Below are 22682 nucleotides of genomic sequence, written 5' to 3'. Positions count from 1 at the left end.
TTAAGCAAACGGCATAAATAACCTCAAAGCACAGCAAAATATGGAGCAACAGGGAAAACATAACATTATTAAGAAATGCACTTGCTTGTACTTGTCTGTTAGTTCTGTATATGCTGTCTTTAATTAGACATGGATATTAAAATTTCATTAATCTTCATTGTTTTGACGTGGAGCGAGAAATCTTAAAAACCTGGACCCATAAATTATCTGCAGGGATAGGCACCATAAAACATTACAATGGCAGTATGATGCTGTATAAATAACATTTGTTCATTACGACATTTTGAAAGTGAAAAAAATGAAGAAAGAAAGAAAAACACATTCAAGAAAGTTCAAAAGACATCAACACTGATATCCACTTCACAAAGGATGTTGCTGATGTGAACCATGTTAAGGTCAGTGCAAAAAGGTCCCACATCATCATACGGCAGCCCTGCTCAACGACGTGAAACCCACTCCCACAATGCTCTGACGCAAACACAGATATGAACAGTAACAGTTTTATGACTGACGCCGGAGCTTTACAGTAGTCTGACCAGTCTGAGATGAATGCATGAATCAGTTTCTCAGAGCTGCCTGCAGATTCAAGTCTTCTTACTCTTGATATGTTATTCAAGTGATGGAAAGCTGCTCTCCTTTTGTTGCGATGTAACTTTAAAAGTTGAGTCCAGCCTCACAGTGAGGTTAAGGCACACCGTTACTGACAATATCAATGAAAAGTGCTGTGTTGTGCCTTTGTTCACTATTACTGCTACAGAGCAATGGGGCCCCTGTCTGGTTTCTACACTCAGGTGAAATGTGAGCAGAGTAAGTCTACAGCTGCTGTTGTATTGCTGTATTAAGGCACACTGATGTGAATGTTATTATTTGTTGAAGTCTTTAGTCTCAAACTGACCATAAACCAGATGAGGGCGCTACAGGAAAGGTTAGAGGAACGAAAAGCTTTCAGAACTTATCCTACGGGGAACTTGAACGTCTGTAGTAAAATTTCAGCGGATGTTAAATTATTTCATTCTGAAGCGGCATCACTAAAAACACTTCCCTAGTTATTTGCATTCTTTATACATGTTTAGATTATACAAGTTGCATATTTGTAATTTTAGGAATGTGAAAAACATTCTTGCATATTTGGGCCCAGAGGTGAGAAGTGGAGGTGAGTGACAGGCCTTCCTCCTATTTTACTGATGTATAGAAAATAACTGGACCAATTTTGATTTAATTGTGAATATTTTTAGTGGCATTTTGTTGACTGGCTCAGAAGGAAAGTTCCCTCTCTAACGCTGTGCATCTGGACTAAATGTGGTCACATTGCTGTGGTGTCTGTGGTGTGCAGCACCGTCACTGGTCCATGCAGAGGTTTAGCAGTTGTTTGTGCATCAAATACTTTGGTCAAACTTTGATTGTTGAGGTGATGAACAGCAGCCGGAGCGCTGACCATCACCTGAAGCAGACAATGCTTCTCAAGCCATTTTCTGCAGCTCTCTCCAGGTCCTCATCCCCCTCTGCTGCTTGAGGGTTCAGCTGTTGCATGTCAAGTCCGTTTTCTGCCGTCTCTGGTTCTTTGTCCTCCCTCCCTTTGAGTCTCTTCATACAATTCTCTGAGAGAAAGAAAAGAAGTTTGTGACACTTATTAATGGACACTGGTGTTAACTGCCCCTGGTAATGTTAATATCTGCTCTGGTTTTACTGAAAGCAAAGGAGAGGAGTGTTTGATAAATGTGCCATGAATTCACGTAACAAACTGAACCAGGATCAGTCTGTTTCATAGAGCTGGTTTCAAGCCAATGTGAGTCAAGTCGAGGGCTGCGGTTGAGTAGTCTTTTTTGCTGAGGAAGGGTCCTAATTGAGCGAAATGACCCAGAAAGTATCTAAGTGGCAGCCATGATAAGAGCTGGTCACTGTGGAAAAACGTCTCATTGCTTCCTTTCTTATCTCCTTCAGCATTGGCAATGCCGGTCCATCCTTTATGAAAGGAGGAGCAACCAAGGCAGACCCACGCCAATCCCTGCCGTGGCATGATTACGTAGCCTGCTGTGGACCTCATAACCTCATAACCCTGCTTCGTTAAACACCCCTCAGGACTTTAATGGTTGCTAATAAAAAGCTGAGGAGAAGAAGTTTGTATTTTAACTTACGTTTGATTCCAGTTATCAGCAGACTCACACCAAGGACAACAAAGAGGACAACAAAGAGGACAACAGAGGCAACGGTTCCAGCGTGGACAGGCTTCCTGCTTTCACCGTCTGGACGAGGGTTCTTCGTCCCAGTCACTTCTACCAGCGGAGGTCTTGCAGTGCTGGATGCGTCACTCTTCGTCTTCTTCTGCTCTCTTCTTACTGTTTCAAATGACCACAATGCATTTAGACACTGAATAGGCTGAAATATCCAGTAGCAGTTAGACAAAAGTGACTTGGCTGTGCCCACAGAGGTCAGGCAAGACAACTGTCATTGAGACAGGCGACTCCTGAGGATCAGTGCCACTCTCATGTCTGTGCTTTCAATCTGAAACTACAACCAGCAGCTGGTTAGCTTAGCTTAGCACGGAGACTGGAAACAGGGGATGGGCTGTGATTTGAAACGTTTGGGATCAAAGCTTTGGCTGCAGCGAATATTAACCTGCTAAGACCCAAACTCTTGCATGGCATGCATTTTTAATTTCTCTTTGCTATTTGGGCTGATTGGGACCTGATGTACAGCAGCTGATTTTCCTGCTTGATAATGTCTTAATAATGACTTTATCCTCCTAGGACCTGGTGTCCACATATGAGGACATTCTTTTGAATTTGCAGAGCAAAATTTAGCATTGTGGTCTAGACAACTCAAATTGTGATGTCCACATTTGTGGACGCCAGGTCCTGGGAAGATAAAGTCATTATCAGGCAGGAAAAGCAGCTGCTGTACTTCTTCATTTTAGCGTCTGAGCTCAACAAAATTAGTTTCAAGGTTCTCACCGACAATGAGGACAATGGATTCAGGATGAATCAAATATAAACATCAGACCCGACTCCTAAGGGCATAAATCAGGATCTGTGTCCAAAGCTTTTTAGTATCTGAAATAGACATGGTACTTACCAATATTGAGGTTAATATTACAGCGGATCCACAGTTTTGGGACAAAGCATCTGTAAGGTCCGCTGTCAGACGGCTGTAGTGAGGACAGCTGCAGGCGCAGGATTCCTGACCTCAGATCTTCCTGGTTGAGAGTTGCCCTGCCCTCCATCTGTGGTTGAAGATTTTCCTGCTTATTTCGATAGGAGTGGACCACCTCGTTGCGGTCAGTTCTTTTCCAATCCACTGTATAATTCACCACGTTGACCGGGGGATCCAGATCACACTGAAGCGTCACATCATCGCCTTCTGTTGCCTCGATTGGCTGAGTGGGGCAAACTAGACGATGTTGTCCTGGAGAAACAAACGTAGCATGTAAAGCCTCCAAATACAATACTGCCAGCTGGTGGAAGCCGCGCGCGCTGTCCAACGACCTGCACGCGCTGTCCGTCTGGGCTCAGCGCGAGCAGATTCGAAGAGCTGGGTAGCTTGAAAACTTTACTTCGTGTGAACCGGCTCCGGCTCAGAGGCAGGAGACTAAACTACTGACAAGTGAGCAGTTGTTATTTGATGGACACGGCTGTGGGGCCGCGGTGTACCACCCGCCTGGATAGCGCGCGATGTCGATTGTGACAACCTGCTTGGCTCGCGCAGAGAAAGGGAGAAAATTTCTTTCTCCCTTGTTTCATGTGTGGGGCGGAACTGGCTCAGCTGGAAGTAGAGCGGCCGTCTGCCAATCAGCTAAAAGCTAATTGCACCGGTCCTGCGTGATACTTCCAAATATGGTGTTCCGGACGGAGGTGTCAAAAAAGGTCAACCTGTATCAAGTGCAACAGTGAACCCTATACACTTGGAAATAACTGTTCACTACCAATCAGATTGGATGAGGTCTGTGAAGGAAAAACGTATCTCCCATTTCTCTGGATATACTATATCATACAATGTGTTGTTGAATGTTACTGGTTGCCTTGCTTATCTTGCAGTATTGACCAAACCTATTTCTTGGCTTAAACTGAGCAGTTGCTGCCTTTCACTGGTATTCACTTACTGCGCAAGTTTTTGATTGTCTTTTTAATAGGATGTGAGTAAAGGCGACCGTAGAGGGGTGAGAAAAACATTCATGCATACAAACTGTAAGTCAGTAGTAAAACCACTAGTGTGGAAATACTCTGTCACAGGTGAGTCCCGCATTCAGTTTTTTTTTAAGTGAAAATACAGAAGAATTACAACCGAACTATACTTACAGTAAAAAAGTAAAAAAAAAAAAGTACTCATTATGCAGAGGAAATACTCCAGTAAATGCAATCTGTTCTCGGTGTGGCACACTGACAAACAGACACCAGGAGCTGAACAAAGAGAGGTAAAATACACTATCTACATAAGCCAAAGGCACGATAACAAAACATGCACAGGCCTGTATACACAGTTGTATATAAAAGCACCAACAATGCACGATGTTTAATCACAAACCATACATAAAATCACATTTCCCCGCAAGATAATAAACATGACTGAAGGAGGAATTCTGACAGTGAAGATGAATCATGATAATAATGATGAATAAACTTACCCGTGATAAGTTTAATAAATAGTAAAATACTGTAAGTCACAAAAATCCTCATGATTAAGCCAGCTGAGGTTTCTTGCAGTCTCTGCGAAGTGAGCGCCTTGTAAAAGCAGCGGAAATGACCATTTGTCTATCCCTCCTCAGTGTTTAATAGGAGGGAGGTGAAGGAAGAGCTTACTTAGAGCCAGCAGACCGACCAACCAAAAATCCCCATACAACTCAGCTGAAGTTTCCCGTTCCTCAGTGTGCTCTGTCCGCGGGTTGAGGTGCTTAGAGCTGATAGGGGGCGCTGCTCGTTTAATGCTCAGAGAGTCACATCGTCAGGAAGGTGTGGTTTAGGGGGATTGCCGCTTTCTTTCCGACTCTCTCTCTCTCTCTCTCTCTCTCTCTCTCTCTCTCTCTCTCTCTCTCTCTCTCTCTCTCTCTCTCTCGTCCCCGCCTTACCTGCCATCAGAGTTGCTTTCTTTCTGACTCCATGAAATGTTTGTTGCACTCAGTAACCTTCCTGGTTAGCAGGTTATAAGTCAGACGTTGGCGGTCGGTGTCGGTCCCTCGGTCATTCGAGTTACAAAGGAGTCACAGATGGGCTCATTCTGCAAAGTTTCAAGCCATTGCTAGCAAGGCCAAAGGGAACAAATGTTTAAAGCTGCGACCACTGTTCCTCCACTAACTCTGATGATCAACAAGAAGCTGTGAGCACCTCTAATCAAATTCCATTCATATCGGGGTGCAGGCACATGTGAGAATATATGTGTAATGAACGTTGCCCTATGTTTCCAGTTAATATAGAACCAAATGAGCAGGTTGACCGATAGGCTGTCACCACCTTTGACCGGGCTGGTCCGGTGTCGGAGACCAGAGAATAAACACTCCCAAATCCACACGTATAAACAATAAAACCCTTTATTTAACAAATAATTCATAAGCCACACAGTTTCTTTGTAAGAAAAGCAGAGAACAGACCAACCCTTAACACATCCCCCTCTCCAAGTCCCCCCCCACCAGCCAACCACCTGCCCTGAGTACCACAGCACGCCCCATCACCAGTTACAGGTAAGCGCACTATGGCATGTAAGCACACAGGTCACGTCACAGGAAAGGAGATAAACACACTCTGGGTAAAACAAGGCTCACCAACCAGTTTCACTCTAGATTGCCACACACCTAATTTCACCCAATAAGGGGCGAGTGGTTAACGGGGCGGGACCTGTATCCATAGACATAATACACGTATATTATGTCTATGCCTGTATCGCCACCTGCGGAGCCTATACCCTCCCCCGGGGTCTAGGCTTATGGCGCTGGTCCGACCCGGCTCATATGGCGAGAGCCTGTGGCAGAATCGCCGGTGCAGCGCGGAAACAATGGAGCGGCTGACGGCGTGGCAGACGCTCTCAATTGAGGCTGGGCAGTGGTATGGCACTCCTAACTCCCCGCTCCCTAACTAACCACAGCCCTATCACAGGAACATCTTTGGCCTACACTAGCTGTCTTCACCGCCGGCACCCACCCTCCTCCCTTTGAGCGCAGCAACGGCTTAGTCGGGAAAACTGCCCCCACGTCTTCCAGCTCCGCTCCCCAGCGACACCCTCTTGCTTTCTCCGCTCCCTCTTATCAGGTCACCTGGCCTCATCAGTTCACAGTTTTTGGAGCAGGTGAGACTCATCAGTCTCTAATTGTGATCCCTGTCTCCCCAGGCAACCACAACCTCAGTTCACTACATATGTTTTCATTACTTAGGTGAAAATTTAGAAACATAAAGACAGTCTGATGAGTCTTTCATACGCTTGCGTGTACATCTCTCAGTCCAGTGTGCTTTATTGGCATGAAACAACACTCGACACAAGGTAGACAGGCGGCCTAAAAACACAGTGTGTGAGCTGTGAGATGGTCGTGTCGTCCTTCCTTCGGCTGTGACTGAATGAACTGACACATTTCACTGCGTGTATCATCATTTTCTCCTTGCGATGATCCATACTTCCTCCTTCAGATCTGGGTACTGACCAGTGCCTCCTGTAGCAACTGACCTGCTCAAGTGTTTGTCACATGCTGGATTCCCCATGTTGCAGTTATCGCTGATGAAGCAGCGGCTTGTAAATATGATGTCAGATTACAGTCAGCACAAAACTATTGTTGCATGAAATAGTCAGTTGGATTAACAAAGGCTCTTTTACTCAAGTGTTTTCACAACATTGACTTGATTTATTGAGACTTTCTGACAGAGATTAACAGCAAAAGAGTAGCATGTTTTTTAAAAAAGCAACTTTCATTAGAAAATGAAACCTGTTACAGATGCCAAGTGTTCAGATGTGATCACTCATTTTTACTCAGCACAAACTCTATTAATCATAACTATTTGTAACACCAGTCAGCTTTTATGGGACTTTTCTTTTGTTACAAATCTGTGATATGATGATGAAGGACGGACATGATTAAAGCATGGATCAGTTTATGTATATACAGATTTGATTAAACTCTTCATAGAGCTGAGACAGTGGAGACATAAAACAACAAAAATGGACAAAAATAAGTTCCAGCTTACATCCATGCCTGTCCAGACTTATATGTACTGAGGACTTTGTAGAGATTAAATAATAATAATAAAAAAGGTATTCAGTATATATTTTTTGGTGAAATGGAAATTATCACTGTATTGACATGTATGATTCCAGTGCATAATTTCCAGTGAGAAACACGCTGTCTTCACTTACAGACGATTGATACAGAGGAGTCCAGAGGACTGACAGCTTCACCGCACGGTGCAACAACGACCACCTGATGCTCAACATCAGCAGAACCGCTGAGCTTGTGGTGGACTACAACACTTCAAATATGGATGCTGCTGCGAAGAATCTACAAAAGGTAAAATGTGGATGCTTCACACACATCTTCAACCAGGCAGCACAGAAGATCTAGAGGTCTACAGTTTGAAGGTGGACGCCCAACATTAGTGTCACCAATTCAGTATCTGTCCAAATGTGAAATATGGTCAAAGTCCCCCGCTCTGTTCCTGAGTTATGGTGTTAAAAAATGACCAGAGAAGTGTTTCTACAGAAGTTTATGATGTCAGAGAAGCTGACCTTGACCTTTCCCATGCAAAATGTCATCACATTTTATCCTATGAGATACCTGAGTGATTTGTCATAATTAGTCTATGAATGTTTTTTTTTCAAAAATATTTTTATTGGAAAAACACAATACAATACTTCGACAGAAATACAATTTACCTTTCCCTTTTTTTAAACATATAAGCATATGTGCACGGTCACATATACACACATAAGAATAATTAAATTAAATTACAGAGTATCGTGTAATGAACAATGAACAACCCCCCATGCACGCCCCCGCTCATCATGAGCAACACACATATTACTGGTTATTTATGCAGTATAAAAAGGTACAACAATAACAGCCACACATTCAATAGGGTAGTACCTCTAAATTAGTGAAATAGGAAATAAAGGGTTGCCATTTGTGGAAAAAAAATTGGCTGTACATCCTCTCAATGTGTATTTAATTTTCTCAAGTTTTAAAAAAAACATGTCTTTGAGCCACCGAGAGATAGAAGGATATTTAGCAGTTCTCTAATGTAACAATAAGGAACGTCTTGCTAGTAAGGATGTGAAAGCTATAATGTCCTTTTGTATAGGGTTAAGTGCAAGTTAGGGGTCAGAAATCCCAAATATAGCAATCAGAGGGCACGGTTGGAGATTTACCCCAAGAACAGAGGACATAATAGTAAAATAACCCGCCCAGAAACCTTTCAGATGAGGACAAAGAAAAAACATGTGGCTAAGGTGACAATGAGAGCCACGACATTTATCACATTTGTCTTCCACTTCTGGATACAGTTCAGTCTAGATTTAGAGAAATGTGCCCCGTACAAGACCTTAAATTGAATAAGTCCAAGACGAGCACAAGAGGTGGAAGATTGTATCCTCTCTCTGGCCTGTTCCCAGGACTCCTCGTGTATTTGTATTCCCAGTTCCCTTTCCCATGTACACTTCAGTTTAGCATTTGAGTGGTTGCTAAAAGCTAAGATAATGTCATACAACTCTGAAATGATTCCTCTGTGATGAGGAACAAACGAAAGCATGGTTTCCCACCACTGTTCTGGAGGTACACGGGGGAAATTTGGGAACAAACAGAACAAATGAGTAACAGGAAGGTCATAGCGAGATGACAAATTGACAAAACTATCAAAGACACCATCTACATACAAATATGGAAATTGTGTAATACCCTTGTCATACCACTCTGAAAATGTAAAGTCCAAAAGTGATGGAGGAAAATAGAAAATTAGGTAGTGAAAGTCCTCCACTAAGTCTGAAAGAACAGATTATCCAGTGAGTCAAAAAAATAAAAATAGAAATTTTGAGAAAACATTCATTTTAACAACATTGATCTTGCCTATTAATGAAAGGGGGAGGTTACCCTATCTTTGAATACTGGATGTATTCTTTGAGATAAGGGGAGTGAAATTAGCACATGCAAGGCTAGATAAAGAACGAGTCACGTTAAGACCTAGGTATTTAAGCCCCGATGGACTGAATTCAAAAGGAATATCTGAATATTGAATATGACATGCTGCACTATTAATGGGAAAACACTCACTTTTTGCCAAATTTAATTTATAACCTGAGAAGGTGCTGAAGTTCTCCAGAATACTTAAAACAGCAGGGATAGAAAGTGTAGGATCAGTTATATACAATAACAAATCATCCGCATACAGCGATAATTTCTATTCAATTCCATTACGGATGATTCCTTAGAATAAGGGGGGCGATGTTAATGTAATGGTCAGAGTAATGACAAATGTCATTAGTATGGACACTGGCCTTAAGGGACGAATAAAGGAGGCGAATCCAAGAAAAAAAAAAAAAAAAAAGATCACCAAATCCAAATTTCTTTAAAACAAGTACTCCCACTCTACCCTATCAAATGCCTTTCAGCATCTAAAGAAATCACAAGTTCAGGAACTTCAGCCGAATGTTTTGAGTAAATTATATTGAAAGTGTACGGGTATTAAAAAAACAACTGACATCCCTTTCTCTTTGGATATAATATGAGGAAGCACATTCTCTAAGCAGGATGCAATTACTTTAGCCAACACCTTTACATCAGCAATAAGAAGAGATAATGGTCTATAGGAACCACAGGAGGTTAGACCTTTGTCCCTTTTGAGAAGAAGAGCAATAGTGGGTAATAGTTAATGAGCCACTTTCTAAGGATTCATTGATACAGATAAAAGTAGCAGTGCCAGTTTATCAATAACTGTTTTGAAATGGGAAACCCGTCAGGGCCTGGGCCTTGTTGGATTGCATAGCTTTAATTGCACTTAATTCTTCTTCAAGGGAGTGGGGAGTCCAGTTGCCTGGCAGTATTAGTGTCAATGACAGGACTGGAAAGGTTCTGAAGAAATTCATTCATTTTAGTGTTGTCTGTAGGGAATCCAAATTTATATAATGAAGAGTAAAATGATTCAAAAGTAGCACTAATTTCCAAGGGATTTGCAGTAATAGTGTCGTAAGTGTTTTTAATATTATGTCTGAAACAGGAAGTGGCCTGTTATCATAGTTGATGTGCCAGTGAACGACTTGCTTTGTCGCCTAGTGTATGAATTCTTGAGTTATGGCGACAGACCTGTTTCACGTGGTTATAGTGACCTTTGACAACCATTTTCTATTAGGATTTGTGCTAAATTTGAAGAAATTCCCTGAAGGCGTTCCAGAGATATCACAAGCATGATATTCAGGCACAGCTGGCAGTGGTGAGCACACAGTAGAAATACGTATACATGCATTCATACACGGCCGATCCATGTGAGGTGATGGACGGCTGTTACACAAGCTCCTCTCTCTGGCATTTAACACAAACAAAGGATGACGAAAGCTTAGCCGCTGAAGCAATGATAGGCAGTGTAGAAGATGTCTGTAGTAAAGTGCAGGCGTTAAAGTTGAAAAGAAAGGCAGCTTTTAACTCACTGTATCAAACCCAGAGCTACTCATCCAGCTCCAGGTCAGCTTTCCTGAAAATTCCTGAAAAGTTCAAAGCCATTTACCGGCTCTGCTTTGTGAGTCTCCCCACACTCGATGACAACACAGAAAGCAGTTTGTAATGCTTTTTAAAGGGAGTTGATGTGCACTGCAAGTGCAAATGCTCATATAAAAATATTTCAGTGACATTCAAATCCATAGCATTTGATCTCAGCTCAAGGAGGTGTACGACAAAGCAAGCTGGACACAGCCAAAACCTGAAACCCAAACCAGAGGTAACATGATCTCGATGGTTATCAACTCACTCAGATGGGGGAGGAATCACACATCAGGGCTTTACACGAGTTTCTCTTCAGAACCAGAACACAGATGATGATGATGATAACAGCAGCAGTTGAGGCGAGAACAGCAATGACGAGCGTCATGTTTCCACCATCTGAAAGAATGTCAGAGAGGACAATGAGGTGAGGTGAGAACCAATTTAACATACTGCTCAGGATTTAAAAAGTCAGTTCACCCAAATTACAAAACTTAGCAATTTGACTGACTTATCCTTTGTGATATCAACCTCTCAGACCGTTTTATCTGTCCAGGTGTTCAGCTATCAGCACCTACGACCTCTGCCTCCACTCTAATACAGTGGAGGGGGTGGAACTGTGGTCGTGGTTTGCTCGGGAATGAAACACAGACAGTTCAACTAGTAATACCAATTATCCAGAGTAATGAGTAATCCACAGAGCCCAATCATACATAGGTGTCAAATGTGCATGGTGGCTGCTATATTGGAATCAGTTTTTACATAGAAATAATAAACTAGTTAGAGGAAACATGAGGATCTGGTGACAGACGCCACCCTCTTATGGACTTCAAAAGGCAGAAAACGGCAGCAGAAATTAAGAAGATGGGACCGTCTTCCTCCTCTAATCTGCTAACATTTCTGCTGTGCAAAGAGCAAATAATTGTCAGCAGTCCAGTGCTATCTGATGAACGGTATTACACTTATCACATTACATGGGAGCAAGTTATCAGATGTGAACTGTGACTGTGGGTGCGATGCCCCATAGAGAGAAGAGACCTTTATGAGAAGCAACGTCAGGCAGACCTCTGGGTAGCACTGACTGAAAGTGAAAGTACTGCACTGTATGCAAGCACATCGATTTGTTCTCTGGCCAGATGTGGACACATGCACACATGCACACGCGCACGCACACACACATATTCAGCCTTTAAAAACTGGACATTCAATATATAGGTTGTAAAAGTAAAATCTGCAGTCAAGTGTCATTTGTTTACGCCGCCACGGCTCCCCAGGGAGCCTGCCCCCGCTGCTGAAAAAAATCCTAGAGGAAACACTGTATTCTAATAATTTCATTCAGTCCAGTGGGTTTCTTCTCTGTGGGCTCTGTCAGTGTTTGAAAGCAGAGTCCCTGAACCAGCAAGCTGAGGGGACGTCTTTCTAGATGAGTCTTCTCTGTGGGTGAGGGCTTTGCTGTGGAGTATGTGAGGATAACTTTCTATTACGTTATTACAAAACTTAAATGCTCTCTTTTGGATTTTGATGATTAGTGAAAGGAGTAAGTAAAGGAGTGACTCAGTTAAAATAGTCTTGACCCCCAACTTTCCACTCAACCCCTCTCCCTCGGCCTCGCTCTCACAGCAAAGTTTAAATGTGTGAATAATTCTCCTCCAGCTATCAGGACATTGCAGATATGAGTTTTCCATCATCCAGCTTGTTTATGAACAAGAAACCTGAAACACTAATGCTGCATTTACACACAAAACTCTAACAGAAATCTTCTTGTACTCAAAGACAAAGAAATAGCCACTGAAATACTACTGAATTTCCGTTTTCTGGAGAACAGCTCAAAGTCATTTACCTGGATTGTTCAGCTCATTCAGTGGAGGGCTGGTTGTGCTGGAATCATCTCTCTTTGTCCTGTTCTGCTGGTCTTTGGTTACTGTCAAAGAAATATAAAAAAAGTTTCCGGTAAACATGCCACACACACTCTTTCAGGCTGAATCAAATATAATCATCAGATCTGACTCCTAATGTTAAGGGCATAAATCAGGATTTGGGTCAAAAGCTTGATGGGGACAACCTCATTTCTGACAAATGGTTTTAGCATCTGTAAACAGACTGTACTAAATTCATGGTACTTACCAATATTGAGGGTAACGTAACAACTGGTCATCAGTTTTGAGACAAAGCATCTGTAAGGTCCACTGTCAGCCAGCTGAACGGAGGAGAGCTGCAGTGTCAGGATTCCTCCTCTCAGGTCTTCATGGTTGAGAGTTGCCCTGCCTCTGTATTGATCCATCTGTGCTTGAGAATTTTCCTGCTTATTTCGATAGGAGTAGACCACCTTGTTGAGGTCCCGTCTTTTCCAATCCACTGCATAATCCACCACGCTGCCCGGGGGATCCAGATAACACCGCAGATCGACATTCTCACCTTCCGCTGCCTCGACTGTCGGATTCGGGCAAATGGCCTGAGGCTCTCCTGCAGAGACAAATATCACATTTACTCAACTTGAACACCTCTGGAGGACGGACAACTTTCCAGTCATGTCAACACACAGATTTGATGTTCTCTTGATGAGCTCTTCTATGCTGAATAAATGGATCAACTGTCAAGGTTTGATCAATCCAACTAGCGTGTTGCACATCTGCAATTCTCCACACTGAACACACTCTTACATCTCCAAAATATCAAACGATAATCTTTTTGATACAGATTTGATTACAGCCAATGATGAACAACATAACTCTTTCAGTTATTTGTACGGTGACAGTGTACCAGCACCATACAGACTGATGCATAATGCAAGTACAAGGGAATAAGATGTGAAGTCAGGAAACAGGAGGGTAATAATGGAGGGACAAAAGGGAATATTACAGAGAACAGAGGAGCTGTGGCTCTGGAGGTAAAGCGGTCGTCCACTCATCAGAAGGATGGTGGTCGCTGCCTCGACAGTCTACATGTCAAAGCATCCTCGATACAGAATCACAAAATTGCCCAGATGCCATGCCAGCGGTGTGTGAGTGGATAACACTCGTAATGAGCAGGTGGCTTAGCTGCCGTGCGAATGAGTGAATGCAAACTTGTGTTGCAAAAGCACTTTGAGCGGTTGTCAGACTAGAAAAGCACTATACAGATACAGTCCATTTACCATTGAACTTGGAGGAACTTCAAGTGAACTCACACTTAGTATCTTTAAATACCTTGCACATGCCATCCTTAAGCACCAGACGGCCACAAACTAACATCCATCACTGACAGTAAAGAGAGATGTCTGCCTGTGGTTTGGCCATTAGGTCTGCTCCCTTTGGGATGCAAGTTGTTTTATGTTAGTCAACACTTGGAATAGATGTGCCGATTCTGGAAGTTAGAAGTAATCCATCGCCTTTTATGTCATTTTAATTTTCATATTGTGCAATATGATACGGTTATTGTAATAGCATGTACCCACACAACCTGGGATGGAGCCTTGCTGATTACTCACATATCACGCTTTGTGATTAAAAAGGTAATCAGGTGAACTGTATGTCTACTCAACTCAGACACACAAAGTCTCTGGCTTCTTTCAAATCTCTCCTTAAAACTTAATTTATGAAAGCTGTTGGAAATGTTTGATATGTTTTATTCCTATGAATTTGATCTTATTCACTTCATTCTATTGTCTTTATTTCCTCTGTGCTCATGCCCTTACGGTTTTATCATTTCATCTGCCTTTGGAACATTATTTTGTCTTAAAAATGTCTACAGCCAAAATTATTATCATTTAATTACTGCAGTGTTTCTATTTAATGTTCATGACATTTATACGGTGACCAGACATAAAATCCATCTTGCCTTGGCTGCTACATGAACAATAGTCTTCACTTCAGCTGAACAGCACTCTGTCTCACAATACTGTCACTCCACATCAACAGCCTCAGTCTTCTGAGGCCCCCTGTCAAGACACTGCTGTACCCTCTAAGATATGTCGGACTATGTTACCATAAGTCCACTGGAAGTAGTGTGTGTTACTCAGTCAGGCAGAACTTTAGTTAGCACTTACTGAAAGTGAAAGTACTGCACTGTACGCAAGCACATCAATTTGTTCTCTGGCCAGATGTCTGAGGTCAGTTAGTCAATATCTGGCTTTACGTCTTGTGCTGTAGAGATCTGTGCAGCGGCTTTCCTTTACTTTGTATGAAAAGAGTAATTTCTATAACCCTAACCTTACTTCTGTATGGTATGGCACATCTCCATGCTGCGAGCCCACCTCCAAAAACTGCTGGAACTGGCTGAGATTCAGGCCACACGCCCAAATAAAGTTCACTATTTTCAGGACCATGGTCATCATATCATCCAGTTCTAGAACCTTTCCACACAGAGCTTCTTGGTGGATAATGCAACGATAAGTTATGGAAGGTGTGTGGCAGTTATATTTTCGCCTCTTCTCCTTCACTACTCCTGTTTTTCTCCACACATCGCAGATGCGCCGTCGGTAGTTAGCCACAACAACTTAACCTAGCTAATTTAGTTTTGCTTACTGACTTCTGCACCGCCTCAAAAATGTCCCTCCCCGTCCTCATCCCATGCATGGCAGCTACATCCAAGAGCTCCTCACTGACAGTGAAGTCTGCCTTCACGCCTCTTATAAAAATCAACAGATGCGCCGTATCCGTGTTGTCATCATCAGCTAATGAATAAGTCAGGTAACTGCGAGTCTCCTCGGCCAGCTGTGATGCCTGCTGGCTCCTTAACGATGCGGTTTCTTGACAAACTGACATTTTGAAAAGTCTGTATCTGGTCGGGGCACACCTGCTCACACACCTTTAGCAGGCACCGCTTCAAAATTGACCCTCTGAAAAACACTTTATTAAAGCTAGCTTTCCGTTCTTTTATTAAATTGCCTTCCCTCTGCATCAATTTTTCTCTCTTTTTGGACATTTTGGGATTATTTGCAGATATTTTTCAACTCCATCACTAGTTGTGTGTGTTCATTTTGAAATAAACCAGGGCAGATTCATACATATATACAACAGCTCATTACCCCATCCTTGCCCAAACATCTAGCTTTGTTGCTCAGTAATGATCAAACTGTACTGTTTGACTAATATTACAATATGAGGAGAGCTAATACCTGCAGCGTAAATGATTCGTTGTTTCCAGATTGTTATCTCCTTATTGCTTAACTTCACAGACTTTTCCACTGTGTACAGGCATGCGTGAAAAAAAGATACTGGACAATTCAACTTAAAAAAAACTACCATGGGTAGAGAGAGGCTGTACTTGCGGCCCGTAATCGTAAGCGCTACAATATTATTTAAAGTATTTTATGTTGTTACTTCGGGAACATATCTCCACCTCCAAATAATCCACAACCCGTAGTACTACATTATGTCAGTAATATACGTCGCTCCAAAACACAAACACGTCAAAAGTCCTCAATCATCCCTCAAATACCGTCACACTCGGATTAAACAGCGTGTTACAGCAGTTTCTGTAGCTGCTTTTAAACGGGGCACTCTCTGGCTCTAATGTGACCGCGCCAGGGGAACCTCGTACGGCTAACGTTAGCAACGCGCTTGTTGTTAGCATTACTAAGTTGTCAGCATTGGTTAAAAGTTTTCAACAATGCTGTAAACTTGTCAGCATTCGCCAACAACTTCACGTCGATGTTAGAAATCTAGAAAAATGGTTATGCTGACAAGTCTGAGCTCTAAGACAGCTTTAAACCAGCCCGATGGCATTTAACGTTAATGCAACTTGACCGATAGCTACCAACTTACCAACGGTTTGAGCAACCCGTGCCAAAATCACACAGATGAACGTTGACAAGAAAACCTTCATTGTCATCATCATCATCAAAGCAAAGCAGGGGATATCAAACAGTCCTAATGTTTTCAATGACTGTCTGTCGGTGACGCGCTGCATGGGTAGGCGGCTATATCCGGAAGTCACTGAAGAGAAACACCCACAACTACACGCGACCCTGACTGACTATCGGAAAACGTCTAAACACTTGTGTAAAAGCTAAATCGTATTCTCACGGCTCTCTCAGTCTCCACCCAAGCAACAAACGATACTTATTTACTGATCTCTTCTCTGAACACGCCTCCGGAATATAAACGCGCAATCAATAACATGTCGTAAAACAAAATGAAGACTTAACGCGCTCAATCCAGCCAAATAATACACACAAATCAATCAAGTCACAAACATTAGTGAACAGTTTAGTGAAACACTGTCCAGTGTGTAAAAATGTTACCATCGAGCTGAATGTTCACACTTAAGCTGCATTTACATACAAAACCCTGACAGAAATCTTCTTGTACTCAAATATAAAGAAATAACCGTTGAAATACTACTGGATTTCAGTTTTCTGAGGAACAGCTCAAAGGTATTAACCTGGATTGTTCAGCTCATCCAGTCAAAAGTTAAGTGAAACACTGTTGTGTGTTTCAATCTACACCAAACACGTCACACTTTCTCTTTAAAAGGAGCCTCTAAATGTATTTTTACCTGCTTCTTGAAATTGTGTAGAAAACCCTCATGCTTGTCGATCTTCTCGGCTGATGGCCGTCTCCCCCCACATCCGTGTTAGCGGCAACACGTGGCTGCTACTCCGCCCCCTTTTTGCGGAATTTCCCGCCGTTCTGGGATGTTGCATTCTCATTGGCTGAGGCAGCGAACCAGCTGACAATGACGAGAGTCAGAGGACTGGCAAGGCGATGATGACCTGCTTCGTTTGTCAGCATTTAAAGTCACAGTCTCGCCAACCTGCTCTGGTATTATTGACACTGAGTTTTTCAGTAACATAAGATGATTATTTAAATAATGAAGTTTCACTGTGAAATATAAAGCTTTGCACGCCTTTGGACTAAATATACATTCATATACTTAACCAACTTCTGTATGTATATAAAGTAACTGATTACATTTTCCATTCATTGTGTACTGCAGCACCCCCTGGGTGAGAAGGATAGCATATTATGCTATCTTCTATGTGAACCCAGGTAAAGACTTGGACTATTACGCCATATGTAGAGGACATACAGAGGAACTGAAATATTGTTTCTCACAGGCCTAGGCATGTTGGGTGCCGGGGCGCTGCTCCCTTCGGTTTGCAGAGGGCTTTTTTTTGGCCTGCTGGGCTTTTTTTGGCCAGTGTTGGGTGTGGATTCCCTGGAAGTCAATGACAATCTCCTTGTGTGTCAAACATTCAGGGAGGCATTATTATTTTTGGACCTTGTGGGCAATTGGTCCACCTTGTTCCTGCAGTCTGATCACGGTTGCTCATCAGACCCACCAGAGTCAAAATTTTTATGAGGTGACTGGCACTGCAATTTAGTGCACAGTCATGGGTCAGCAGGGTGAAGAACAGGGGGCTGAGCACACATCCTTGGGGGGCCCCTGTGCTCAGTGTGATGGAGCTTGATGTGTTGCTGCCGACCTGTACTGCTTATGATCTCTCTGTGTCCAACAACCAATTACCGAGAGAAGTGGTCAAGCCCAGCAGGTCCAGGTTCATTATTAACTGCTGAGGGATGATGGTGTTTAATGCTGAACTGAAGTCAGTGAACGACATTCTCACAGAAGAGTCTCTTATGTCCAGGTGGGTGAGGGCTGGGTGGAGCTGTCTGTATGACTGGTTATCGTCATGGCTCAGACCTGTTTGAAAATGACTCCTAACTTAAACATGTCACACGTCTGTTTGAGTCAGCGGAGTTGCTGACTCATGCTCTGAAACACCTCACAGTGTCTCGCTGTCAGTGGGACTCGGGGGAACATATAAGTGGCCAATAGAATGGCTGCAAATTCCCTCAGCAAACAGAACGGCTAGCACTTGTCGAGCGTAACATCAGGGAACATCTGCAGGATTTATATGGACAGCGAGGATAACATGTAAATGTTAAAGCCGTCTAGATTTGTGTCTGGTTGTTGAGCTCTGCAGCGTTGGAACAGGTTGTAGTCAGCAGTGTTTCCTGTTTACTCTGGATATGCAGAACTCCTGAATGGAGGGCTGGTTGTCACCAATGTTTTCTTCAATAGCAAGGGGAAGGTTTTCTTTCTTTCTTTCTTTTTTTTTTTTTTTAGCTAGCTGCATTTATCAGACTACAGCAACCTTCAGATTTCACACAGAAAAACACAATGTGATGCTTCAATATTTAAACATATTGCTAATAAACCAGTCTAAAACATCTTTATCCACAGTACTAATATACTTTTACATTTTACTGCCTCTATGTATTTGCTTTTGTTTCACTAAAGATTCTGAAGCAGGACTCTTTGGAGTATTTCATATTTTACTTCACTTAAAGGACTTGAGTGTTTCATCCATAGTTCAAATTGTTCAGCTTGGTCTGACGGTGGCACCGAAGGACAGGCCACGTTACTTTCATCTAAAGGCTCTATCATATGGTTGCTGTTTACTTGGGATTGCTTCTACTACAAAATAAGCTTACATATATGATAGTTACAGTTACTATGGTATATAATTAATGACTAATCAACAACTGTTTCTAAAGAGATGTTAGCTTTATGACTTGAGTTTTTCTTTTGTGACAAACCTGTAACGTTGATTTAATCTGCTGTTACAGTGAGTTACAGAGTGAGCAATGAGCAGGGAGGAACAAAATGAAAGCACAGATCAGAGTTTATGTATATTTAATGCAAAGATTTAGAAAAAGTGCGTCACAGGGCAGAGAGAAGATACGAAGATAATAAATTAACACAAATTCAATCTGACAAAAACAAATGACCCAAACATATATTATTGAATTTCCACATAAATATACACTCAGACATTCACACAACACCATTCCAAGAGAGGAAGGGGCTGTGAAAAACATAAATAAAAGCTTTTAGACAAATACTCAAGACAAAGCAGCAACAATATATTTAACATTTGATCTCATCAGCTTCATTGATTTTTGTAAAAATCTGGTTATTCTGTGTAATGCTACAAAAACAGCTGTTTGGGACATTCCTCAGGTAAACAGGTTCATTTATAACAGACCATAGTATCATGATTGGGTATGAAAGAGGCTTCCAAGGGAGCTGACTGCCCTCTGGTGGACAGGACCTTTCAGACAACATAATTGGACATAATTAGAACCATACACAGTTTGTGGGCCAAGCAGCCAGGTCTCATTTGTTAAACTAATTGTTCCTTAAACCTGCATTCATCCTTATGGCAAGCATACCCCTCATTTTACTGAGATTTATTACCTCAGTAAAACCTTCTCCTAATGACTTCAGTCTCAGTCGCTCGTTTCAAGTTTTCTTCAACACACGATCTTCATTTTGTAAATCATGGACCATTTAGAGTAAAATAGAAGGTAAAAGCAAGGTTAGCCTTAAGATGTGGCTAAATTTCCCCTATGGGCGATTAATAAAGTGTTATTTTATCTTATCTTGTAAATCACAGATTGACCCTGTAGTAAAGGAAGCCACTGCCAATTACCTCTCACTTGTGATTGGCTAGTTAGCTTCTGGTGACTGCCAGTTACTGGATTAGTTTCAAATATTCTTTTTTTCTCCCAGATCTAGGACCATTTTAAAAATGACTGCATGTTTTTGGCGGGAGTGCTACTGAAAATTAACGGGAAATTTGGGGGCGAGCTCAGAGGATTAGACCTGGGCCGATGCTAACGTTCTTTGCCAATACTGCAGTTAAACCTTCAAAGAGTCTTATTCTGGATTTCTCAGTTAACATGTGTTGGGTGGTTTCTTATCATTGTGATGATGACTGCTCATCATCTCACACCACCAACTGTCCCAGGCCTTTTTCTGAGTCTTCGTCCACCTCTGTTCTCGTACTCAAGTTTTTCATTTCAAAGCCGTCCGGCATCATCTCTTCTTCTTGCCCCTTAATTCCTTTCAGCATCTTCTACAAGCCTCTGAAAGAAGATGAAAACCAGTTTGAGACACATTGACTTTAAAATCATTATATGTTTTTAAACTTAGGAAACATTTTGTGGTCCTGAGTTTCTTTATTGTTTCCGTGTAAATGCGCCTTCTAAACCGTACGCTTTATCTGTTCACGTGTTTTATTCTGTTCTATTACTCACACAGAATAGATGACTTTTTATAGCCGTATATGTACTGTACAGCCTACACTCAGCTGGCAGTTTATTAACACATCCAGCTAAAACTAATGCATTCTCAACAGCCCTCCAGTAAATCATGACTGCATGAAGCCTACAATGTTATTGAATCAACTGTGTGGTTTTCAGTTTGCTTTTCTTCATCTTCTATGGTTTTGACCAGTTTAAATGCTGTTGGGTGTGTTGCTGCCCCCACAGGACAAAACACGCACTACAGCTGCGGTTTCACTGGTGGAAGAAGTATTTATTACCCAAGTAAAAGGTGGTAATAGTACCACAGTGTGAAAATATTCTACTGTAATTAAAAGTCCTGTTCATCTTTATTTCAGTAAAATTTCATATTATCAGCTAAATTTAGGCTACTTAAAGTATCAAAAGTAAAAGTACTCATCCTGCAGAAAATGGTCTGTCTCAGTGTTGTTCTATTATATATGGTGTTTTTAGATTTTTTTTTTTTTTGGGGGGGGGGGGGGGGGGGCATTACTGTATATAGCACCTGCCATCTCCCTCTTGGTTTTAATGGCTATAAACAGTTTTGAAAGGTGCATGCTGCCATCTGCTGGTGCAGCATCACTTGAGTTGTGTTTGTACCTGAACACATAGTTTAAATAATGATTGTTTAATGATGAGCTTTCATTTATAACTTCATTCTCGTGCCTTAGTTTTGCTATTTAAAGTATAAACTGGGACAAAAAGTGACAGAGAGTTAAAATATGATCATTTCTGTAAAACAAACACAACCATGTAGAATCAGTCAGGACCAAATCATGAGATAATGATGAGTTTTGAGGAGCGATTGAAAGGAAGTTTTTTGGAGTGGTGACCTTTTTGGTGTCTTTGTGAGCACATAAATTTACCCTGAGGTAGTGAAGGCAAACTGAGGCTTCCTGAACCACTGAAGCTTCGCAGCAGATTGGTTCACTACCCGAAGCTTCATTCAGTTCTCACTATGACACCTGCTGTGCAAAGAAATAAAACTAATCTTGCTCATCACCTCACCACTTTTTCTGTGGTTGTATATAATAAAACATGAATCTTTGTCACAGTTCTCTCACATGCACACGTTTATGCTCATTTGTAAAATATTTTTTTGGATTACAGATGCCTGTATGAAGACCACAAATCAAACTTTGTTTTTGTGCTCAGTGCAGGGATGTTTTGGTTGTTTTTAAGAAACAGAAGTTTTTTTTAACAGTGTTGGGGCTCAGACGGTTCCTCCTCTTAGAAACTGTCTCTCCAGCCTTAGAAAATATCCTTTCAAATGGAACAGAAGATGCAGGACAACATGAAAACATGAGAGCCAGCTGGTAAACGTGGAGATGTTGGTGTTTCTGTCTACTCCAGCAGGCAAGGGGATCTTCTGTTCTTGTCAGATCCACCTCTGCTAAATAATGATGCACTTCCACGGTGGCACTGCTGGCACTTCAGCTTCTTCTACTTTGATCCACTGTTGTGTCCAGCAGATGCCAGAGGTCATCTAATAAATGTTACAAATAATAATAATAATAACAATGGCTCAAATTACTACCAATTAATGTTCATTTTGACAAAACAAAGAAACAGACTAGCTACTTACTGTTCATGGATGATGTTGATGTTGAAGCTGTTGCTGGAGAGGCTGCTACCTGAGCTGCGCTTGTGCCACCTGCAGAATTTACTGTTCCTGATAATATTGGCACATTCATACTTCAGTCTTGAAGTCACCCCTGATTTAAGAAGACCAGTTTTTTAAGCCTTGGGTCCAGTGAGGTGGGTAATGTCATCACACTTTGTGATTCAAGCGATGAATTACATGAAATGCGCTGACCCGTCGGAGCAGCTTTCCGCCCTATAATTAAGTGCTTTTTGTCCAAAAAATAAGGCTTGCTATTTCATAATTATGACAGTATCTTACATTAACATACATACATTAACATAAGTGACTCTTGTTCATTTACTCCATCATCTGTGTTCAGCGTAGTTTGTCC

General features: G+C 41.9%; 2 protein-coding genes across 2 annotated transcripts; both read right to left on the bottom strand.

The window, feature by feature from the left end:
• Positions 1–996: 996 nt before the first annotated feature.
• LOC139349770 (butyrophilin-like protein 10) lies at positions 997–6677 on the bottom strand. Its single transcript, XM_070990760.1, has 4 exons — positions 6594–6677; positions 3073–3499; positions 2136–2336; positions 997–1598 (listed from the first exon to the last, which is right to left on the bottom strand). Exons 1-4 carry the CDS (start codon positions 6675–6677, stop codon positions 1438–1440), a joined length of 873 nt encoding a protein of 290 aa, XP_070846861.1. The 3' UTR covers positions 997–1437.
• Positions 6678–10919: 4242 nt separating this feature from the next.
• LOC139349731 (butyrophilin subfamily 2 member A2-like) lies at positions 10920–18194 on the bottom strand. Its single transcript, XM_070990707.1, has 4 exons — positions 18101–18194; positions 12776–13114; positions 12492–12572; positions 10920–11050 (listed from the first exon to the last, which is right to left on the bottom strand). Exons 1-4 carry the CDS (start codon positions 18192–18194, stop codon positions 10920–10922), a joined length of 645 nt encoding a protein of 214 aa, XP_070846808.1.
• Between the last annotated feature and the right edge of the window lie 4488 nt (positions 18195–22682).

Source organism: Chaetodon trifascialis, chromosome 2, assembly GCF_039877785.1.
Source record: "Chaetodon trifascialis isolate fChaTrf1 chromosome 2, fChaTrf1.hap1, whole genome shotgun sequence".
NCBI lineage: Eukaryota > Metazoa > Chordata > Actinopteri > Chaetodontiformes > Chaetodontidae > Chaetodon > Chaetodon trifascialis.
The sequence above is the reverse complement of the archived record's forward strand: the minus strand, read 5'-3'. Positions and strand labels throughout refer to the sequence as shown.

Excerpts from the sequence above, each read along its gene's own strand:
- LOC139349770 (XM_070990760.1), bottom strand. The coding sequence starts at position 6,677 with ATGGGGAATCCAGCATGTGACAAACACTTGAGCAGGTCAGTTGCTACA. Across the intron at positions 3,500-6,593 it reads ACCCAGATCTGAAGGAGGAA|ACGGACAGCGCGTGCAGGTC; the intron begins GTATGGATCATC and ends CGCTGAGCCCAG. Across the intron at positions 2,337-3,072 it reads TAATATTAACCTCAATATTG|TAAGAAGAGAGCAGAAGAAG; the intron begins GTAAGTACCATG and ends CATTTGAAACAG.
- LOC139349731 (XM_070990707.1), bottom strand. The coding sequence starts at position 18,194 with ATGTCGTTCACTGACTTCAGTTCAGCATTAAACACCATCATCCCTCAG. Across the intron at positions 12,573-12,775 it reads TTACGTTACCCTCAATATTG|TAACCAAAGACCAGCAGAAC; the intron begins GTAAGTACCATG and ends TTTCTTTGACAG. Across the intron at positions 11,051-12,491 it reads GAATGAGCTGAACAATCCAG|ATGGTGGAAACATGACGCTC; the intron begins GTAAATGACTTT and ends ACATTCTTTCAG.